The following is a 19,065-nucleotide window of genomic DNA, read 5'->3' on the forward strand; positions in this document are numbered from 1 at the left end:
TTCTAAGGAATAGAGTTGACCACTGCATTTATGACCTGGAATGTACCTTTGATCACAATAGAAACATAAACCTTTTGCCCTTTTTTCCTCCAATTCTTTCTGTGTTAACTGCCTCTTCTGGTTTTGTGGTTTAGGTGCAGGTAGAGCCAATCTTGCAGGTGTAGAAGGCAATGTCATCACAGTATTTGATGGTACATTTGGTGTGACACTTCTTGACTGGTAACTGGTATAGCTTGACCTTGGTGTAGGTAAAATTGGAGCATATTTCTTCTTTATTGCTTCAATAGTGTCTTCCTGCAACTTAGCCAAACAAAAAGTATCTTCTAATGTATTAGGCTTGAACATTCTCACTGGAAGTTCAATATCGTTCTGTAAGCCCCTCAAATATAAGCTGATTGCCTGCTTCTCACTTATTTCAACTTTATTCAACAAACTCTCAAATGCATCTTGATATGCCTGCACAGATCCATCTTGCTTCAAATTTTTAAGTTCAGCCATTGGATCTTCAATTGTAGTTCCAAATCTTTTGAGGATTGCTGCTTCATATGTATTCCAGTCCACATTTTCACCATGAATCTTGATGTATTGTTGGTGCCAATGTAGAGCCTTCTTATAGAGGTGAATTGAGGCTATCTTCACCTTATCCTCCTCTTCTATGCCATCAACAAAGAAAAACTGCTTGCATCGTACAACCAATCATTGACCTCATCTCCATCAAATTTTGGAAAGTCCAGCTCAGTAAGCCGTGTGAGTTGTAATGATCCTTTACTGCTACCTCCTTCACCACCTTTAATCTTCTGCAACTCTTTGGTTACATAATTCTGTTGCACCAGCACATTGCTTAATTGAGCTGTTACATCAGCCATCGTCTTCCTTGTGTCTTCCAATGATGCATTCACCAACTCAGTGATGAACTCCTTGGTGTGATCATCCGTAGATGAACCTCGTGTAGCAACCACCATGATTCCTAAAAAATTCGCCAAAATTAGATCGATTTCACCAGAAAATCGCTCTGATACCAATTGATATGGTCTAATTAGGATTACAGCAATTGAAATTAAACCTCACAAATCAACAGAGACCTCAATTAGTAGAAGATCTAGAATTGATTTGCACAGTATTGAAATTCTTCATACGGAAATTGAGAGAGAATGTGTGAATTACACAATGAAAAACCTAATCAATCTGACTAATGAACTCGTTTAAGTATCAGCTAACAACCGCCAACATTCTAACTAACTAGTAACTGCATTCTGTTAGTCAATTGCACAACGAGCTGATGGTCAAACGAAGTCAACATCGAAGTTGGAACAAATGAAGAAGATGAATACGTGTCAATCACGTGCTTCATTTAAACGCCAGGCACGTCCTAAGCATGTGATCAATTTTAAACTCATAACACTTTATTTTCTCTTTCTCTCCAACATAAAACTCATGAACTACTCCGTTCAAAATAAAACTAGTTGAACATAGCCTTTGAAATTGGCATGGTCATACAGTTCAAGTAAACCGAAAAATCCATATTTTCAATTTTCAATATTCTCATAAACCACAAGGTGAGACAATAGAAAAATCTGATATTATATATAGTGGTTTCACCAAAAAGAAAAAACACCGCAAAGGCTTTTCACAATCCTACATAAGTATATATTATTTCATAAACCTGATCACTATTGTTCATTCAAAACTTTCTTACACATTACACATAGAAACAGATATTATAGTTTGATCCATCATTCATCAAGTAATTAAAAAATTTCGTATAACAAGATTTAGATTTAGTGGCTACTAATCAATGGCAATGATAAGAAAACCGACAGATACATACATGAGTAGAACAGGGTAAAGTGCAAGCGCTTTTCTTCTAGGGTTAACAGCCATGCTTATGAATGGATAAGCAGCCCATGCACTCCATGACAACGCAACACACACCACCACAATCTTTAAAATCACATTATCCTTCAACATGCAAATTAGGGCTCCAACGTCAAGAGGGAATAAACAGTAACCCAATAGGCTCAGACTTTGGAAGAAGATTATATGACCACCCTACATACAACCAGACCATCAAACTCATTTTTCAGTCAGTCAATCCAAAATATAATTTTGATACAAATACAATATAATCATACAGTATTTATGTACACCATATCAAATTCAACTAAACGGTTCAGACATACACTATTTGGATGTGTCTACCGCTTGAAGTCCTGATTATCAGATAATCAGTTGTAAATTCAAATTATCAAAAGTATTAATAAGACCCCTCTCAACCATGACATGCTCCTTTAGAAAGACCGAGTTCCACGTCAGCTTCACGACATCACTTTCTCAAAAAGAATGAAAAAGACTAAACACTCCCAACCATTACATACTTGTTAAAATGACTGGACCCACATATTTTATTAGTATAACAATTATCAATTAATATAAGTCAGTAGATGGAGTCAGTAGTGCACTTTGGGCCCACCACCACATGTGTCCTTGTGCGTCTTGGTATCGACGATTTATTGTTTTTTCATCCTACCGACGCAAAATGACGGCTAAGTACCTATGGTGTCTTCTAGTTTTATAAAATAAGCAAAAGACTACACCGTTGGTACCGGTCTAAGTAGTTTGCCAGGAATTCACATTATTTTTTTTTGGTAAACGAGGAAACCCTTCTATGAATGAGCACATTGGCTCCCCCATAGAAGGTAAAACCTCGGGTAATCAAGCCCCCCGAGCACGAGACCTGGTACCGGGTGAATTGCGCATTATGCGCACCCTCTAGTCACACTCCCTTTTTGAACAATTTGGCATAGCCAGGAATTGAACCCGGGTGGTGTGCTTCATTGGGCAACTCGGTGGCCACTCAGGCAAACCTGGGTGGTTGGAATTCACATTATTTTATATGGTAAATATATCTAATTCTTATAAACGAACAGTTATTTGATATCAACTACTACTTTCGTCCAATTACAAGGGTCCACATTAGTATTTTCAGTTGTCCCATTATAAGTGTCCATTTTCCGTTTTAACAAATCAAAATAGATTTTAGTAAGTAGATAAAAGATTATTTGGTGGACACTTCAACTGAGACAGAAATATCATTAGAGATATCATAAGATTCATTTATAATTCCTTAAATATATTTGTATAAACCATTTTCAACAAAAAAAATTCATAATAGTTTAATCTGTATTAACAATGGGAAAGGTGGGTGAAGAGTCTTTTAAAATAAGGTAAAAGTGAAGGTGAATAAGTAGTTATAGTTTCCCATAACATTCAGTAAGATTACAGCTGATATGAACCTTATATCCAAAGCTAAGTATTTGTCTATTTGACCAATAAATAATCCATATAATCATAATCAAAACCATTTTATTCAACCATTAGACACTTATGATTGCAAGTTTGCAACGTGATGAATAATTTCATAATGCACAACCAAACACCCCGTATATAAATGAAGACAATAAAAGAGTAGAATACCAGTAACAGGACGTTCAATGTCAGAATGATAGCACCTGTTGCAAGTAGTGCAAAGGCCACTGCAAATACTTCAGACTGCAATACAATAAGTAAAACAAATTAGAACCTTTAAGACTATCTAGACTAGACCAAGGTCATTTCCATGGCATCAAACAAATCAGTCACTTAAAGTTATGATCATTCAATCGACCATTCTCACTTTTGAAAAGCAAGATCCAATTTTTCATTATTCAACATTCTTATGTTTCTCGGTTCATCAAATCTCATTTTTTGACCAATACAAACGGATAAAGTTTTCATGTTCAGGCTACCCGGGGATGGGAGGTAATTTTAATTTTACTCAGATGTACGTGACCTAACCGAGGTATCCCGTGACTGTTTCCGACCCTTTTCCCAGGCAACCCCAATATGTGTTACTAGTGAGGTTTGAACCTGACATATTGCGACTTGCGAGTATATCATTTCTTAAACAATACAAAAGTTATACCCACATGTATGCTTGTTCTCATAACATTCTATTTATACTAGAAAGATCACCTAATGTATCTATTATCCACCATATATAGGCACACATTTCAACCATAATCATATCAGTGTCATAACCATATATCATTTCAGATGTTTTATACGATACACTGGTTACTCAAATACTTGCAGAAAATAAAAATAACTGCATCAGTGTCATTGCCTAAATAGGACTGCAACAAATAAAGGTATTCTAAGTTCCAAGTTCCGCTACTGGATAGGTAGGAACATAATCACCCAGACCGTGCCAGACCGCCCAATACCGATCATCCGTAAATCAACCATTCAAGCTCACCTACAAGTCTAGAACCCTAATTTTTCCAAATTGCTAAACAGATTCAGGATACACTTAATGATTCATTTAGATACATATATATAACACATAATTGAATCACGTAAGTGGTTATATACGCAGCTACAATGCAGGCCAACTGTTTGTAATAATGTTATCATCTACATATATTAACAAAGCATTTTAACATTAATACAGCATCTATACCACTAGATCTATACACACAGATAACATAATCGATTCAAGATCACAATAAACTAAACACTAACCTTCTTAACAGAAGCAGACCATGATAAAACAAGCCCTAAAAACACAATGAAGAAGAACGGGCCCCACAGATCCCAATCTCTCAGCGCTTTTCCCGGATCTTCACGAAACGGATTCGGAAACACAACTAATTTCAAATTACTAACAATCCGTGACAGATCTCGTTTCACCGTATCCCAAACAGGTTCAGTTAGCGTATTCGGTGGCGATCCGAATCCGGTCACCGGTGGAACGGAGTTTGGCGGAGGAACGGCGGGGACAGACGGCGGTGGTTTTGTCGACGGTTGCGGCGTCGGTGGAGGAAGGTTGGAGGAGATGAAGGGAGATGATGAGATCGGGATTGAAGCACGCGGTGGAGACGGTGGCCGGGCCGGTAGGACGGTGTGAGTGATTGTGGAATTCATTAGGTTTTCGATTTCATCGATGTCGGATTGGGATGATTGGTTTAATGGGATGGTGTCACGTTCGTTGGGATTGGTGTATGACATTTTTTGGTGGTGGAATTGAAGGTGGAATGCGGTGGTGGTTTTTTAGAACATGGTGGTCCGATTGAGAGATTGGAGAAATGAAGGTGACTTGGTTTAGACTCTGTTTCAGAGTTATATTATCCGAATGGATGCAAAATGGGTGAAAGAAAGTTTTGTACGTAAATGGACCGGGTCATGAATATATTAGACTATCTTTAATGTTAATCACTTAATTGTGACCGGTCGTGTTCGCGTGTTGATGAGTAGTATGGGGTACTTGACGAGCGTGCTAGTAAACTGAAAAATAATAGAGTGGAGTGCTGAGTGACGCGTTGAGGTGATGTGTTAAAATATTATTGAAAATTACATGAGATATTGAATAAAAATTTTTACAAAAAAATAATTATTTGGACCAATCAAAATTGGCCATTAAATCTACACACCAACTTTGTTCCGATGCTCCTAGCACACACGCCAAGCTTGAAGGCCTCCAACACGCCACACTAGAGGCGTGTTGAAGGCACAGGGCTAACACGTCCCTATTAGAAATGGTCTTATGGTCGATGTGAATAATTTTTACCCTAAGTTGTGTGATAGTATAATGTGTAACTCGTAAGTTTACTTACGGGTTGTGGATATTCGTCACATTGATTAGTTGATGTGTATATTATTCAAACTCGCTAGATTGACTGTAAACTGCGGGTATTCTTGGTTAACGGGCACGAACAAAAATATTTACTCGTTGATGGGTAGGCGTGAGTAGGTAAAAAACATGATAGACGGGTCGCGGATGTAAGGGATTTGTGACTGTCGTTTGCGAGTATCGTTCTTAATTACCCCAAAAATGAATATAGGAACTAGAAAGAGATTTTTTTTTTTATTTAAGGATATCGGTCAATATGTTCTCGTTTCCGAAATGTGTTAACAATATGAGCTAGTAGGAGCATTTTTTTTTATAATAGCTTTTATAACTAGAGAAAGGAAAGTAAAAAAAGCAAAAGTGAATGAAAAATTGTGTTCAAATTTTTCGACAGTTCTTTTTCTTCAAACGATAATATTGACATCAACCAGAGGGGACTTAATCACTTTTGCGATCACATGCCACATACACGTACGTTAGGAAGAAATCCAATTCGCGACGATGTTAGCAGTGCGATCGAATGTTGGGTAAAAAATCCCCCCAAGACCTTCCCAAATCACATTGATGTTAATGATACTATCAAAGTTTGAAAGTCCTGGCTTGAAATGAGAATCGAACCTGAGTTAATAGTACTCTAAGTTAGATTTCATCTCATACCACTCAAGTCTAGACTTGTAGTTTCAAGTAGGGTTTTTTTTTTTTTTTTTTTTTTTTTTTTTTTTTTTAAATATGACGGATCCCATTTCTAAGGAAATGACATAGACATTGGTCATCATTTTTGTTGTGATTACTTAAACTAGTTTATAAAACTTGCGTTAACTAATCCGCGTATCTTGTAGTGCAAGCTGTCAAACGCCACCTTGTTTAATCTCCTTTTTCTCCACGCAATTTAATATTTTATCATTGTTACGTATAAACAAACTTACATAAATTCTCCTACACTCAACAAAACAACAATACCATCAATTTCTATATATTTCTCCAACATTCCTGTTTCAATTTCATCAATTCATCAAACCAACATTCTTTAATTATTTCTCTAAATCACCCATAAACCAAATGTCACAAAACAAAAATAACAAATGGAACTTGTTACACGGGTTTAAAACCGTCGTAAAAAAGGTCACGTTCCTCATGAACTCTAACATAAGTCGATGGCGGCTAGTATCTTCTTTTACGGGTGGAAGAAGTTTTCGGCGATTGAGCTTTGGTGAAAAATTAGGGATGACCGCGATTGTGTCATCGTCAGATGATGAAGAAGAGGAAGATAATTTGAAGTGTTGTGATTCGGGTTCGTCTTCTAAGGAGTTGAAGACGACAAAAAGCTTTCGTGTACAAAGAACCACGACTTTTCGTGAAGAAGAGGATGTCGATAAGAGAGCTGAGATGTTTATTGAGAATTTTCATCGGCAATTACGATATGAAAGACAAGTTTCGTTACAACTTAGGTATAAAAGAGACACTACTGTTGGATCATCTAATTCTGGTTATCAATAAGATTGTAAGCTTAAGTTTATATTGATTCATTTTAGATTATGAATTGATGATGACGACATTAAAGCAAAAATGTATTTTTTTGAAGTAAATAATTTTTAGGGAAGAGATTATAAATTTATAATGTATTTGTTTATTTTGTTTGTGTTGTAACTATTAATTGATATTAATACCACTCCGTATTAATTAATGTGAAGATTTTCGGGTACACGGTACTTGAGAGTTATGAGTGCAAATGCAAGTAATCCATGCCCAAGGTGCATTAAACACAATTAGCTCAAGCAAGAGAGGCTAATCTAAGTGCGCGTTTGATTGCCTCTCTTGCAAATAAACACTGAATGTTAACTCATTAGGTATTTAATGTGCTTGTTATTGACATATAAATGAAAAATGATATTGAACCGTTCAACAATTTATGTTGAACCATTTAAAGTTAAAAGGGGTAGTATCTTAGTTTTACATTATTTTTAGAATTCTTTCAAAATAATTATCAAACAAATTATTGTCGTTCATAACTAAGTTTAATCAAAATCATTGAATCATTTAAATTTTGAACCATTCAACATTTAATGAAGAACTCGTGAGTATGGTCATGAGATAATCTGTCAAAATTAGTCCATGATTCTAATAGGTTACTTTGGTGTTTAGCACTTTTAACGGAGTTGGTGATCGTATCGGTGAGTTTTGTCATGACGATAACCCGTCTTCATCTCCAAGTTTTCAAACTTTCTTCCAAGTCTCTATAGTTGCCCTTTCACCCTTACATTTCCATAATACTTCACCTTCATGAATCTCACAATTGTTTAGCTATTGCTTTGAAAGGTTGTTCAACTTCTGTTGGGCTTCCTAAGCCCTTCTTAAACTACGTTTCAATATTCTTTGGAACTTAAAAAATAAAGGATAATATAGATAATATATGAGCTTGTAAAAGGTTTAAAATTTCAAGGAATGCAAATGAGTTTGAATAATATGAAAAAGATTTAGTGAATTCTAGATCTATTCATTAGAAACACTGCTATAAACTTTTGTTTATAATTCAAGATCTTCCAACACTTATTAGATATAAAACAAATCGTGATGATAAAATTGCAAACTTGATTATTATAAATATTATTGCTTGTATTATTTATAAAAATTTACCAAAAGTCGTATCACTACACTACTATTTGTACATATTCTATACCATATCACTATTTTATGCAACTTAATAAAACTTATATCCACACATAGAAACAGAGCAAATTAACACTCTAGCCAGAACCCGTAATTGCACATTCAGGTGGGAATCCATGAGGAAATCGTTTGGTATCGGTGCAGTAATTGTAGATCATATGATTCTTTCGAACCCAATTTAGTTTCTGGTTGCGAGTTGAATCCAATTGCGATAAGAAGCCACCTTTAACGTTAAAATTGCGATATGAAGCCGTGAATGGGGCTTGGGTCCAATCGGTCTTGACTAAACCACCTTGTGTTGCCCACTGGTCTGCGTTCCACAAACTTGAATATAGCCTCATACGTTGGTGTTTTGGAAATGGTACACCGATTGATTCCATGTTCTTGAATTCCCTTACCGGTGTTTCATCTACAAGAAACCTGGTACAAAAAATTGTAGAAATGTTAGTAAAGATTACAATTTCAACTTATTGACTCATAATAATGTATACCGGATAAGTTGGTCGATTTTATGTAACAAGCGTAAATATAAATATTTTACAATAATATATTATCCGCAAAGTTTTGTTCCACAAGTTTATTCTCCATCCGTCTTATAATAACTGTGACAGTTTGACTTTTCAAAGGTTTTTAATTTAATTTTAACTTTAAATAATTTTATTTGTGTTATTTGTGTTATATAATATTTGATGAAATTTAATAAATAAATTCTGATATATCTTTTATCAAGTATGTAAATATAAATATATTATAATAATATCCATATAATTGATCGTTTTATGTAACAAACATAAATATAAATATTTTACAATAATATATTATCCGTATAGTTCATCGCAAAGCTTTGTTCCACAATTTTATTCTCCATCCATCTTATAATAACTGTTCCGTTTGACTTTTCAAAGTTTTTATATTTAATTTTAACTTTAAATAATTTTATTTGTGTTATATTATATTTGATGAAATTTTATAAATGAATTCGGTTTTAAAATGTTTTTTTTATTGATATAACTTTAATCAAGTATGTAAATATAAATATATTACAATAATATCCAATATAATTGATCGCAAAGCGTTGTTCCATACTTTTATTCTCCATCGTCTTATAACAACTATCCCGTTTAACTTTTGAAAGTGTTTTTTATTTAATTTTAACTTTAAATAATTTTATTTATTTTATATAATATTTGATGAAATTTTATAAATGAATTCGATTTTGAAATGTATTTTCATTGATATAACTTTCATCAGATTTGTAAAATTTACAAGATTACACTAATATACATATAATTCATCGCAAAGTTTTGTTCCAAAATTTTATTCTCCATCCATCTTATAATAACTGTTTCTACTTTTTAAAGTCCTTTTTTATTTTTTTATTTAATTTAAACTTTAAATAATTTTATTTGTATTATATAATATTTGATGAAATTTTATAATGAATTCGATAAGCTTTGTTCCACAATTTTATTCTCTATTCGTCTTATAATTTATAATAACTGTTTCGTTTGACTTTTCTAACGTCATTTTTTATTAAGTTTTAACTTTAAATAATTTACTTGTGTTATACAATATTTGATGAAATTTTATAAATGAATTCGGTTTTAAAACGTTTTTTCATTGATATCAGACATTATATAGCACAAATAGAAATATTTAAAATCAAAATTGTACAAAAAAGACTTAAAAAGTCAAGTGAGACAATAATTTTGAAACGTAGAGATTATTTAATATATGAACCAAAGACGAAAGAAAGTAAAAATATATTGTTAATAAAGCAAAGTTTCTATTTTAAAGAGAGGAAATAAGATTCGGAAACGTAGATTTCATTGATTCGTTGTAGTGTTTTAATGTTTCGAGATTGTTTATGTTTGAGCTTTTTCGTGTTTGGTTATTAGGTTTGAAATTTCGTGTATGGTATTCGTTTGGTTCTTTCGTAGCTTGGTTAGGGGTTAAGGGCTTCTTAGATTGTTATCGTGTTAATTTGATTTGATCGAGTTTTTGGTTGTTTATGTGCTTGCGCGTGGTCTCGTGTATTGACTAGCTTCTTGCTAATTTTGTGTCTTTGAATTTTTATAATATTGTTGCCTTTCAAAAGAAAAAACAAAAAAACAAAAAAGAGACGAAATAAGATGAATGAATAAGGATAAATTTCCTTTATTATCCGTCCTACTGAACAATATACCTCACTTACTATTCGGTTTAAACCATTTACATTGTAACTTTTTATGACAAAAATGTTTCATCCATTAACTAATTTTTTATAAATGCAAATATAAAGATACGTTTTTAATTATAAAAGGTAAGAAACGTACACAATGGTTTGGGGAGTCCAAAGTATGGAATAATTATGGAAATTAGAAGTCGGATCAAACCACATTCGAAATTGTTGTTCTCTTTCACCTTTGCCTTGGGTGTAGATATTGGTGTGAAGTGTGTACGGTTCGCCAGTAGAATTACCTAAGAACTCGAAGTCTATTTCGTCATGAGTCGGTCCCTGTGATGACAACTGTTCCAAAATACAAGTTAAAACACCTTTTAATACCAAACTACATTAGTAACAAGAAAATGATATACTAATAAAACCTCAAAGAAGATTGGACCAATACAAATTTTCTAAAAATATACGTGCAAATGACATTTTTAACTAAACGAAGATTACACTTTTCTGGGACAAACCAGACCAAATAAAATCCAAAATAAAATCAATTTGAACTTCAATTCAATTTCGGTTCGGTTTTTTAGTTTACATTGGTATAATCAAAAACCATATTTAACTAATACTCCCTATGATTTTTTTTTTTTAACTGTAACCTAAAGGCTATCCTTAAGAGTTTTAGACACCATTTCTAGTTGTACTCTAATAATAACTTCCCATTAACTTTTACTCCGTAGTAACTAACTCCTCACCACTTAAATGTACAAAAAGTTTAAGCATGTTTTAATTTCTTTAAGTATGGCCATACTTAACAAATCCTAATGTATAATATACCAAATATTAACACACATATACAATACCTGATTTTAAAATAAAGTCAAATCTAAATACAATTTATTATGATTGTTTTTTTTGTTGAATTATGATTTGAGTATTTCGGTTTTAACCGAAACCAAATCAAATTTTGATTTTGAAATTGAATTCGATTTCAGTTTTAGTTTTCGATTTTACCATCAAATTTTCAGAATCCAAAAGTTTCTAAAAGCAAACAAACCGAACTAAATAAAACAAGAAAAATAAAAACTGAATTGATGAACAATTATAACTATATAGAAATTAAAGTGAAACATACATAATAAGCGGTGACAGTTCCAGCAGAATTCCCAGGCACAAGCTTTAGTTGCATGTCGATTCTTCCAAATAGATACTCATTTTTCGATTGAAAACCCGACCCGGATATTTTATCTAAAGACAACGTAAGAACATCGCCTGTGATCTTACCTCGGCCACCACCCCAAGTTATGTCGAAATTCTGGTTAAGGTTTACGGCTCCAACGTGATAAATAAGCATAAAGAGTTGAAATGTGAATATAAGAAGTAAACTTGTGGTTCCAATTCGTGAGTAAAATGATGAATAAAAAATTGCCATCTTGTAACTTTTGATAATATAATCGAGTAGAATAATATTTTAAGCTTGGTAATATCAAATGTGCATGTACGTATTTATATGGATGAATATATACACGTGTAAGGAAATACTTAATATGCATTAAAATATTATCTGATTTTTGGTATCGAAACTAGATAATTTGTGACTTATGTATGTATAGGATAGGATATACTTGTCGGTTCCAAATATAATAATGTGCATTGGCAGAATAACTCAAGTTCTTGGTTAGTTGTTGATTATATTTTTACTGGATTTTTCTAATGTAGTTTACAGAGTGGTCGTTAATTCGATTAACATATTGTACATAATAATTACTACCTTTTAAATTAAAATTTATAATTAATTAATAATTAATATACTTTTAAGTATTTATAAATTAACACTATACTTTCACTTTTTATAAATTAAAACATAATTTTTTATATTTTACAAATCCACACCAACACTTTCAATACGTTCTACAAATCAATAACAAAACTTTTCACTTACTACAAATCAACCACATAACTTAAATTAATACAATATTTTTCATTTTTTACAAATCAATACCAACACTTTCAATACTTTCTACAAATCAACAACAAAACTTTTCACTTTACAAATCAACCACATAACTCAAATTAAAACAATTTTTTTTTCACTTTTTACAAATCAACCCCAATACTATCAATACTTTCTACAAATCAACAACAAAACTTTTCACTTACTACAAATCAAGTAATAAATCATATAACTTAAATTAACACAATTTTTTTTTTTACTTTTACAAATCAACTACTAAACTTTCGTAACTTTAAAAATCAACAAATAAATCACAAAACTTTTCATTTTTTACAAATCAACCATAAAACTTTTCACTTATTACAAATCTACCACATAATATTTCACTTTTATACTTTTCATTTATAATTCAAAACACAAAAGGGATGAATTTTTCACTTATTACAAATCAATCGTTGTTAAAAAGTAAAATTTATAAATAATACTACTATTTACAAATTAACACTATAGTTTCACTTTTTATAAATTAACACATAATTTTTCACATTTTACAAATCAACCCCAAAACTTTCAATACATTTTACAAGTAAAGAACAAAACATTTCACTTATTACAAATAAATGATCGACTGCTAAAGATCTAGACTAAAGCATCGATTGATTTGATGATTTCAAATCAAACACCTAGCTTTTCATTTTTATACATAGTCTAACACACAAAAGAGATAAATAGTTACTTCTAACTAATAATAGGACTGTATTGTATTAGAATACGGATTACTTGTAGGTTAACTCATATCTTACTATACAATAATTTTTTTTTTAAACTATGTATATACACAAATTTTATTATAATACATATAGGATGAATATTTGTAACAACCCAGCCCAATATCCAACCGTAAACAGTAAACAAAATTTTTTTTTTTTTTTTTTTTACAAAGGGGTGCGCGGCGCGCAACACCCCTTGTGCGCGGCGCGCACAAGCTGTCTCAGCTTCTGTCCGGTTTTGCCAATTTTCAAATAAAGATCTCCCACTTCCCGACATATTTAGACGAAACGCTTTTCACATCATGTTATAATATGTAAAACTCACACGATTCAATAATAAAAAGAGTTTTACGAAACGGGGCCCACATCGACCCGAATTACGAGTTTCATACAAAACACGAGTTTCGACCACATTAGTTTAAATTCCAAACGACACTGTGAGCATGGTGTTTGGGGGTTAAACTACCCAAATCTCGGTCAAACTCCAAAAGCTATATGTTCAAAAGCTATATGTCCAAAAGCTTCTCCTAACATAACGAAGCGGGATCACTAATCCAAACGAACGCCCTTACCCTTGTCCACGCCGGAGCTTATAAAAAGGTAAACAACGAGAGGGTAAGCAAAACGCTTAGTGAATGCAATAATTATACACATACATATATAATATACCTACTTGCAAACACTTACACACATACCGCATGCATGCTAGCAATATAATTAGCATACCATCTCAAGTACGAAGCTAATAATCCCCAAACCGTAACTAGCATAATCAATAGCATATAATCGACATAATACAGAATGCTACAATACAATATACAACCATGGTTAACCATACTCGCGTCATGGTGCTACCGGCTCTTTGGTTCACACCATACGCATCGGTTATGACGCTACCGGCTCTTTGGTTCACATCACAACCCGAGTCATACTCGCGCTAATGTGCCACCGGCTCTTTGGTTCACACTCTAACCACTCGTGCCGTAGTGCTACCGGCTCTTTGGTTCACACTACAACGCACGTACTATGCCGCTACCGGCTCTTTGGTTCACATCATAGCCCAATCGCACATACTATGGCACTACCAGCTCTTTGGTTCATACCATAGCATACAAATAAATACATTATATACATACGCATATAATTATTCGACTCACCTTGTATCCAAAACGAAGGTAAGCCCACAAGCTCTTCAACCGTCAACGAAATCACCTAGGGTAATGATATTAACGCAAAATCAACACTTATCTAAATGGGACTCTTAATCCGCCCAAATAGACCACTTAGGGTAATGTTCACCCTTTGTTTCCCTAATACCAACCATAGGCCCAAACCTACCAACAATCACTAAAACTAGTGATCATGGCATTAAATCACCCAACTATACACCACTAGGTCATTCAAAACTCTTTTGACACATTTCGAGCTTAACACACCCCACTTGGGTCATCCACCACCCAAATACACCCATTTACAAAAACAACAAAGTGTGCTAGTGATTAACTATCCATTTAAGACTCATAGTCACAAATTAACATTTTGAAACCCTAGGTTAGTTACTATTAAGTCCTCATGACTCAATCTTACCCAAGAACACTGATATGGCCGAAACGAACGATTTTATTCATGCGGTGTCGTTAGGTCGCAGGACGTCTAATTCGGTTGATCAAGGTAGCACGCAGTGGTTTTGTTTATTTATATTTTGCGGGGCCTAAATTTACTTTTACTTTCTAAGGTGTAGAAGGTGTAAGTTAACCAAGTGTCGTATTTTTTTGCTGATTAACGAATTGAAGATCAAGTGGATAATTTTCTTTTAGTTAAATTGCCTGGATAAAAGATAGTAGTTGATTTTAGCTAAAGGTCCTAAATGCAGAAAAGTAAATAAAGTGGAAGGATATCCGGAGTATGCAGATCAGGAAAATGTTGACCAAGATGTCAGTATTAGGTTAGGGAAAGGTAATTATGCTTATATTAAAACTATGTTTGGAATGATGTAGATCTGGTTGGATGAGCCAATTACACAGACCTACTTGTCTCTGAACTCTCGGAGTTCTCTTTGAGCAGTGAGAAGTATGTCACTTGGTCGTATAATTGAAAGGTAACAATACCTCGGAGGTTATCCTTAGTAAAGCACTAGGTTTATTAGTGAGTTAAGCTCTAATCCTAACCCTCGTTATCAGTTTAGGTAACTGAATAACAACGTGCCGTGTTGATTGAACACTGATCACAAACGGAAGGAGTCCGTCGGTTTAAGTTGGCAAAACATTGAATGAAAACAAACAACCATTCCATCATACTAATGAGATCATAACAATTCAAGCATTATACAGCATCACATTTAATATAATGATAGTAAAGCAGATAGAAACCTAATGAATGTAGTGACCCGAACTTTTTCATGTTTATATATATTAAATGAAATTGGTATATTTACATGATTAAATTTTTTCAACATGTTAAGCAATCAAACTTGTTAAGACTTGATTATTTGAAATGTGCTTCATATAGACAACTGACCACCCAAGTTGACCGGCGATTCACGAACGTTAAAAATTTGTAAAAACTACATGATGATATATATATGGATATATATATGGTTAACATGAGATTATGATAAGTAAGTATCTCACTAAGTATATTAACAATGAGTGATATACATAAAAATGAGTTTATTGAATTAAGAAACTCGAAACGATATATATAACGATTATCGTTATAACAACGTCTTACTAAATACATATGAATCATATTAAGATATTTATACACTATGTTTAACATAATTAAGTATATCATTAAGTGTGTTAACAAGACTACTAACTTAAGAATTTCGAAACGAGGCATATATGTAACGATTATCGTTGTAACAACATTTAACTGTATATATATCATACTAAGATATATTAATATATCATAATATCATGATAATGTAATAATTTAACATCTCTTTAGATATAATAAATAATGGGTTAACAATATTTAACAAGATTGTTAACCTAAAGGTTTCAAAACACCATTTACATGTAACGACTAACGATGACTTAACGACTCAGTTAAAATGTATATACATGTAGTGTTTTAATATGTATTCATACACTTTTGAAAGACTTCAAGACACTTATAAAAATACTTCTACTTAACAAAAATTATTACAATTACATCCTCGTTCAGTTTCATCAACAATTCTACTCGTATGAACCCGTATTCGTACTCGTACAATACAAAGCTTTTAGATGTATTTAATATTGGTATATACACTCCAATGATCAGCTCTTAGCAGCCCATGTGAGTCACCTAACACATGTGGGAACCATCATTTGGAAACTAGCATGAAATATCTCATAAAATTACAAAAATATTAGTAATCATTCATGACTTATTTACATGTAAACAAAATTACACATCCTTTATATCTAATCCATATACCAATGACCAAAAACACCTACAAACACTTTCATTCTTCAATTTTCTTCATCTAAGTGATCTCTCTCAAGTTCTATCTTCAAGTTCTAAGTGTTCTTCATAAATTCTACAAGTTCTAGTTTCATAAAATCAAGAATACTTCCAAGTTTACTAGCTCACTTCCAATCTTGTAAAGTGATCATCCAACCTCAAGAAATCCTTATTGTTTACAGTAAGATATCATTCTAAATCAAGGTAATACTCATATACAAACTTTGATTCAATTCCTATAACTATAACTATCTTAATTCGAGTGATAATCTTACTTGAACTTATTTTCGTGTCATGATTCTGCTTCAAGAACTTTCAAGCCATATAAGATCCTTTGAAGCTAGATCATTTCTTGTTACTTACAGTAGGTTTACCTACTAAACTTGAGGTAGTAATGATGTTCATAACATCATTCGATTCATATATATAAAACTACCTTATTTGAAGGTTTAAACTTGAAATCACTAGAACATAGTTTAGTTAATTATAACCTTGTTCGCAAACAAAAGTTAATCCTTCTAACTTGACTTTTAAAATCAACTAAACACATGTTCTATATCTATATGATATGCTAACTTAATGATTTAAAACCGGGAAACACGAAAAACACCGTAAAACCGGATATACGCCGTCGTAGTAACACTGCGGGCTGTTTTGGGTTAGTTAATTAAAAACTATGATAAACTTTGATTTAAAAGTTGTTCTTCTGGGAAAATGATTTTTCTTATGAACATGAAACTATATCCAAAAATCATGGTTAAACTCAAAGTAGAAGTATGTTTTTCAAAATGGTCATCTAGACGTCGTTCTTTCGACTAAAATGACTACCTTTACAAAAATGACTTGTAACCTGTATTTTTGACTATAAACTTATACCTTTTATGTTTAGATTCATAAACTTAAGTTCAATATGAAACCATAGCAACTTGAAACACTCAAAACGGATTTAAAACGAAGAAGTTATGGGTAAAACAAGATTGGATAATTTTTCTTGTTGTAGCTACGTGAAAATTGGTAACAAATCTATATTAATCATATCCTAGCTAACTTATATTGTATTACATGTATTCTAATATATTATGTAATCTTGGGATACCATAGACACGTATGCAAATGTTTTGACATATCATATCGACCCATGTATATATATTATTTGGAACAACCATAGACACTCTATATGCAGTAATGTTGGAGTTAGCTATACAGGGTTGAGGTTGATTCCAAAAATATATATACTTTGAGTTGTGATCTAGCCTGAGACGTGTATACACTGGGTTGTGGATTGATCCAAGATAATATATATTGATTTATTTCTGTACATCTAACTATAGACAACTAGTTGTAGGTTACTAACGAGGACAGCTGACTTAATAAACTTAAAACATTAAAACATATTAAAAATGTTGTAAATATATTTTGAACATACTTTGATATATATATGTACATATTTGTTATAGGTTCGTGAATTGACCAGTGGCCAAGTCTTACTTCCTGACGAAGTAAAAATCTGTGAAAGTGAGTTATAGTCCCACTTTTAAAATCTATTATTATTTTTGGGATGAGAATACATGCAGTTTTATAAAGTTTTACAAAATAGACACAAGTAATCGAAAATAATTTCTATATTGGATTATCGAACCGAATATGCCCCTTTTTAGCTTGGTAGCCTAAGAATTAGGGAAATGGCCCCTAATTGACGCGAATCCTAAAGATAGATCTATTTGGTCCAACAAGCCTCATCCGAGTTACAGATGCTTTAGTACTTCGATTTATCATATCCGATGAGAGTCCCAAAATGATGGGGATATTCTATATGCATCTTGTTAAGGTCGGTTACCAGGTGTTCAACATATGAATGATTTTTATCTCTATGTAGTTTGCGAAATGCCTGATATGAGATGTGTTATAAAAATGAAATCTTGTGGTCTATTATTATGATTTGATAATATGTAGGTTAAACCTATAACTCACCAACAATTTTGTTGACGTTTTAAGCATGTTTATCCTCAGGTGATTATTAAGAGCTTCCGCTGTTGCATACTAAATTAAGGACAAGATTTGGAGTCCATGCTTGTATAATATTGTTTAAAAACTGCATTCGAAGACTTATGTTGATGTGTAATATTATTGTAAACCATTATGTAATGGTCGTGTGAAAAATGCTATATTTTAGATTATCATTATTTGATAATCGTCGTAATATTTTAAAGGTTATGGTTTGTTCTAAAATCGAATGCAGTCTTTGAAAAAAGTCTCATATAGAGGTTAAAACCTCGCAACGAAATCAATTAATATGGAACGTTTATAATCAATATGAACGGGACATTTCAGTTGGTATCCGAGCGTTGGTCTTAGAGAACCAGAAATTTGCATTAGTGTGTCTTATCGAGTTTGTTAGGATACA

General features: G+C 32.6%; 3 protein-coding genes across 3 annotated transcripts; 1 reads left to right on the plus strand and 2 right to left on the minus strand.

The window, feature by feature from the left end:
• Nucleotides 1-1,622: 1,622 nt before the first annotated feature.
• On the minus strand, nt 1,623-5,182 carry LOC139898295 (protein YIP4b-like). The gene is made up of 3 exons (XM_071881026.1): nt 4,561-5,182; nt 3,475-3,549; nt 1,623-2,049 (listed from the first exon to the last, which is right to left on the minus strand). Exons 1-3 carry the CDS (start codon nt 5,044-5,046, stop codon nt 1,789-1,791), a joined length of 822 nt encoding a protein of 273 aa, XP_071737127.1. The 5' UTR covers nt 5,047-5,182; the 3' UTR covers nt 1,623-1,788.
• A 1,542-nt stretch (nt 5,183-6,724) lies between these two features.
• Nucleotides 6,725-7,162, plus strand: LOC139901868 (uncharacterized). Its single transcript, XM_071884539.1, has one exon. It carries the CDS (start codon nt 6,725-6,727, stop codon nt 7,160-7,162), a length of 438 nt encoding a protein of 145 aa, XP_071740640.1.
• A 1,119-nt stretch (nt 7,163-8,281) lies between these two features.
• On the minus strand, nt 8,282-11,940 carry LOC139898297 (xyloglucan endotransglucosylase/hydrolase protein 24-like). Its single transcript, XM_071881027.1, has 3 exons — nt 11,623-11,940; nt 10,648-10,841; nt 8,282-8,752 (listed from the first exon to the last, which is right to left on the minus strand). Exons 1-3 carry the CDS (start codon nt 11,917-11,919, stop codon nt 8,410-8,412), a joined length of 834 nt encoding a protein of 277 aa, XP_071737128.1. The 5' UTR covers nt 11,920-11,940; the 3' UTR covers nt 8,282-8,409.
• Nucleotides 11,941-19,065: the final 7,125 nt, after the last annotated feature.

This window comes from Rutidosis leptorrhynchoides, chromosome 3 (assembly GCF_046630445.1).
Source record: "Rutidosis leptorrhynchoides isolate AG116_Rl617_1_P2 chromosome 3, CSIRO_AGI_Rlap_v1, whole genome shotgun sequence".
NCBI lineage: Eukaryota > Viridiplantae > Streptophyta > Magnoliopsida > Asterales > Asteraceae > Rutidosis > Rutidosis leptorrhynchoides.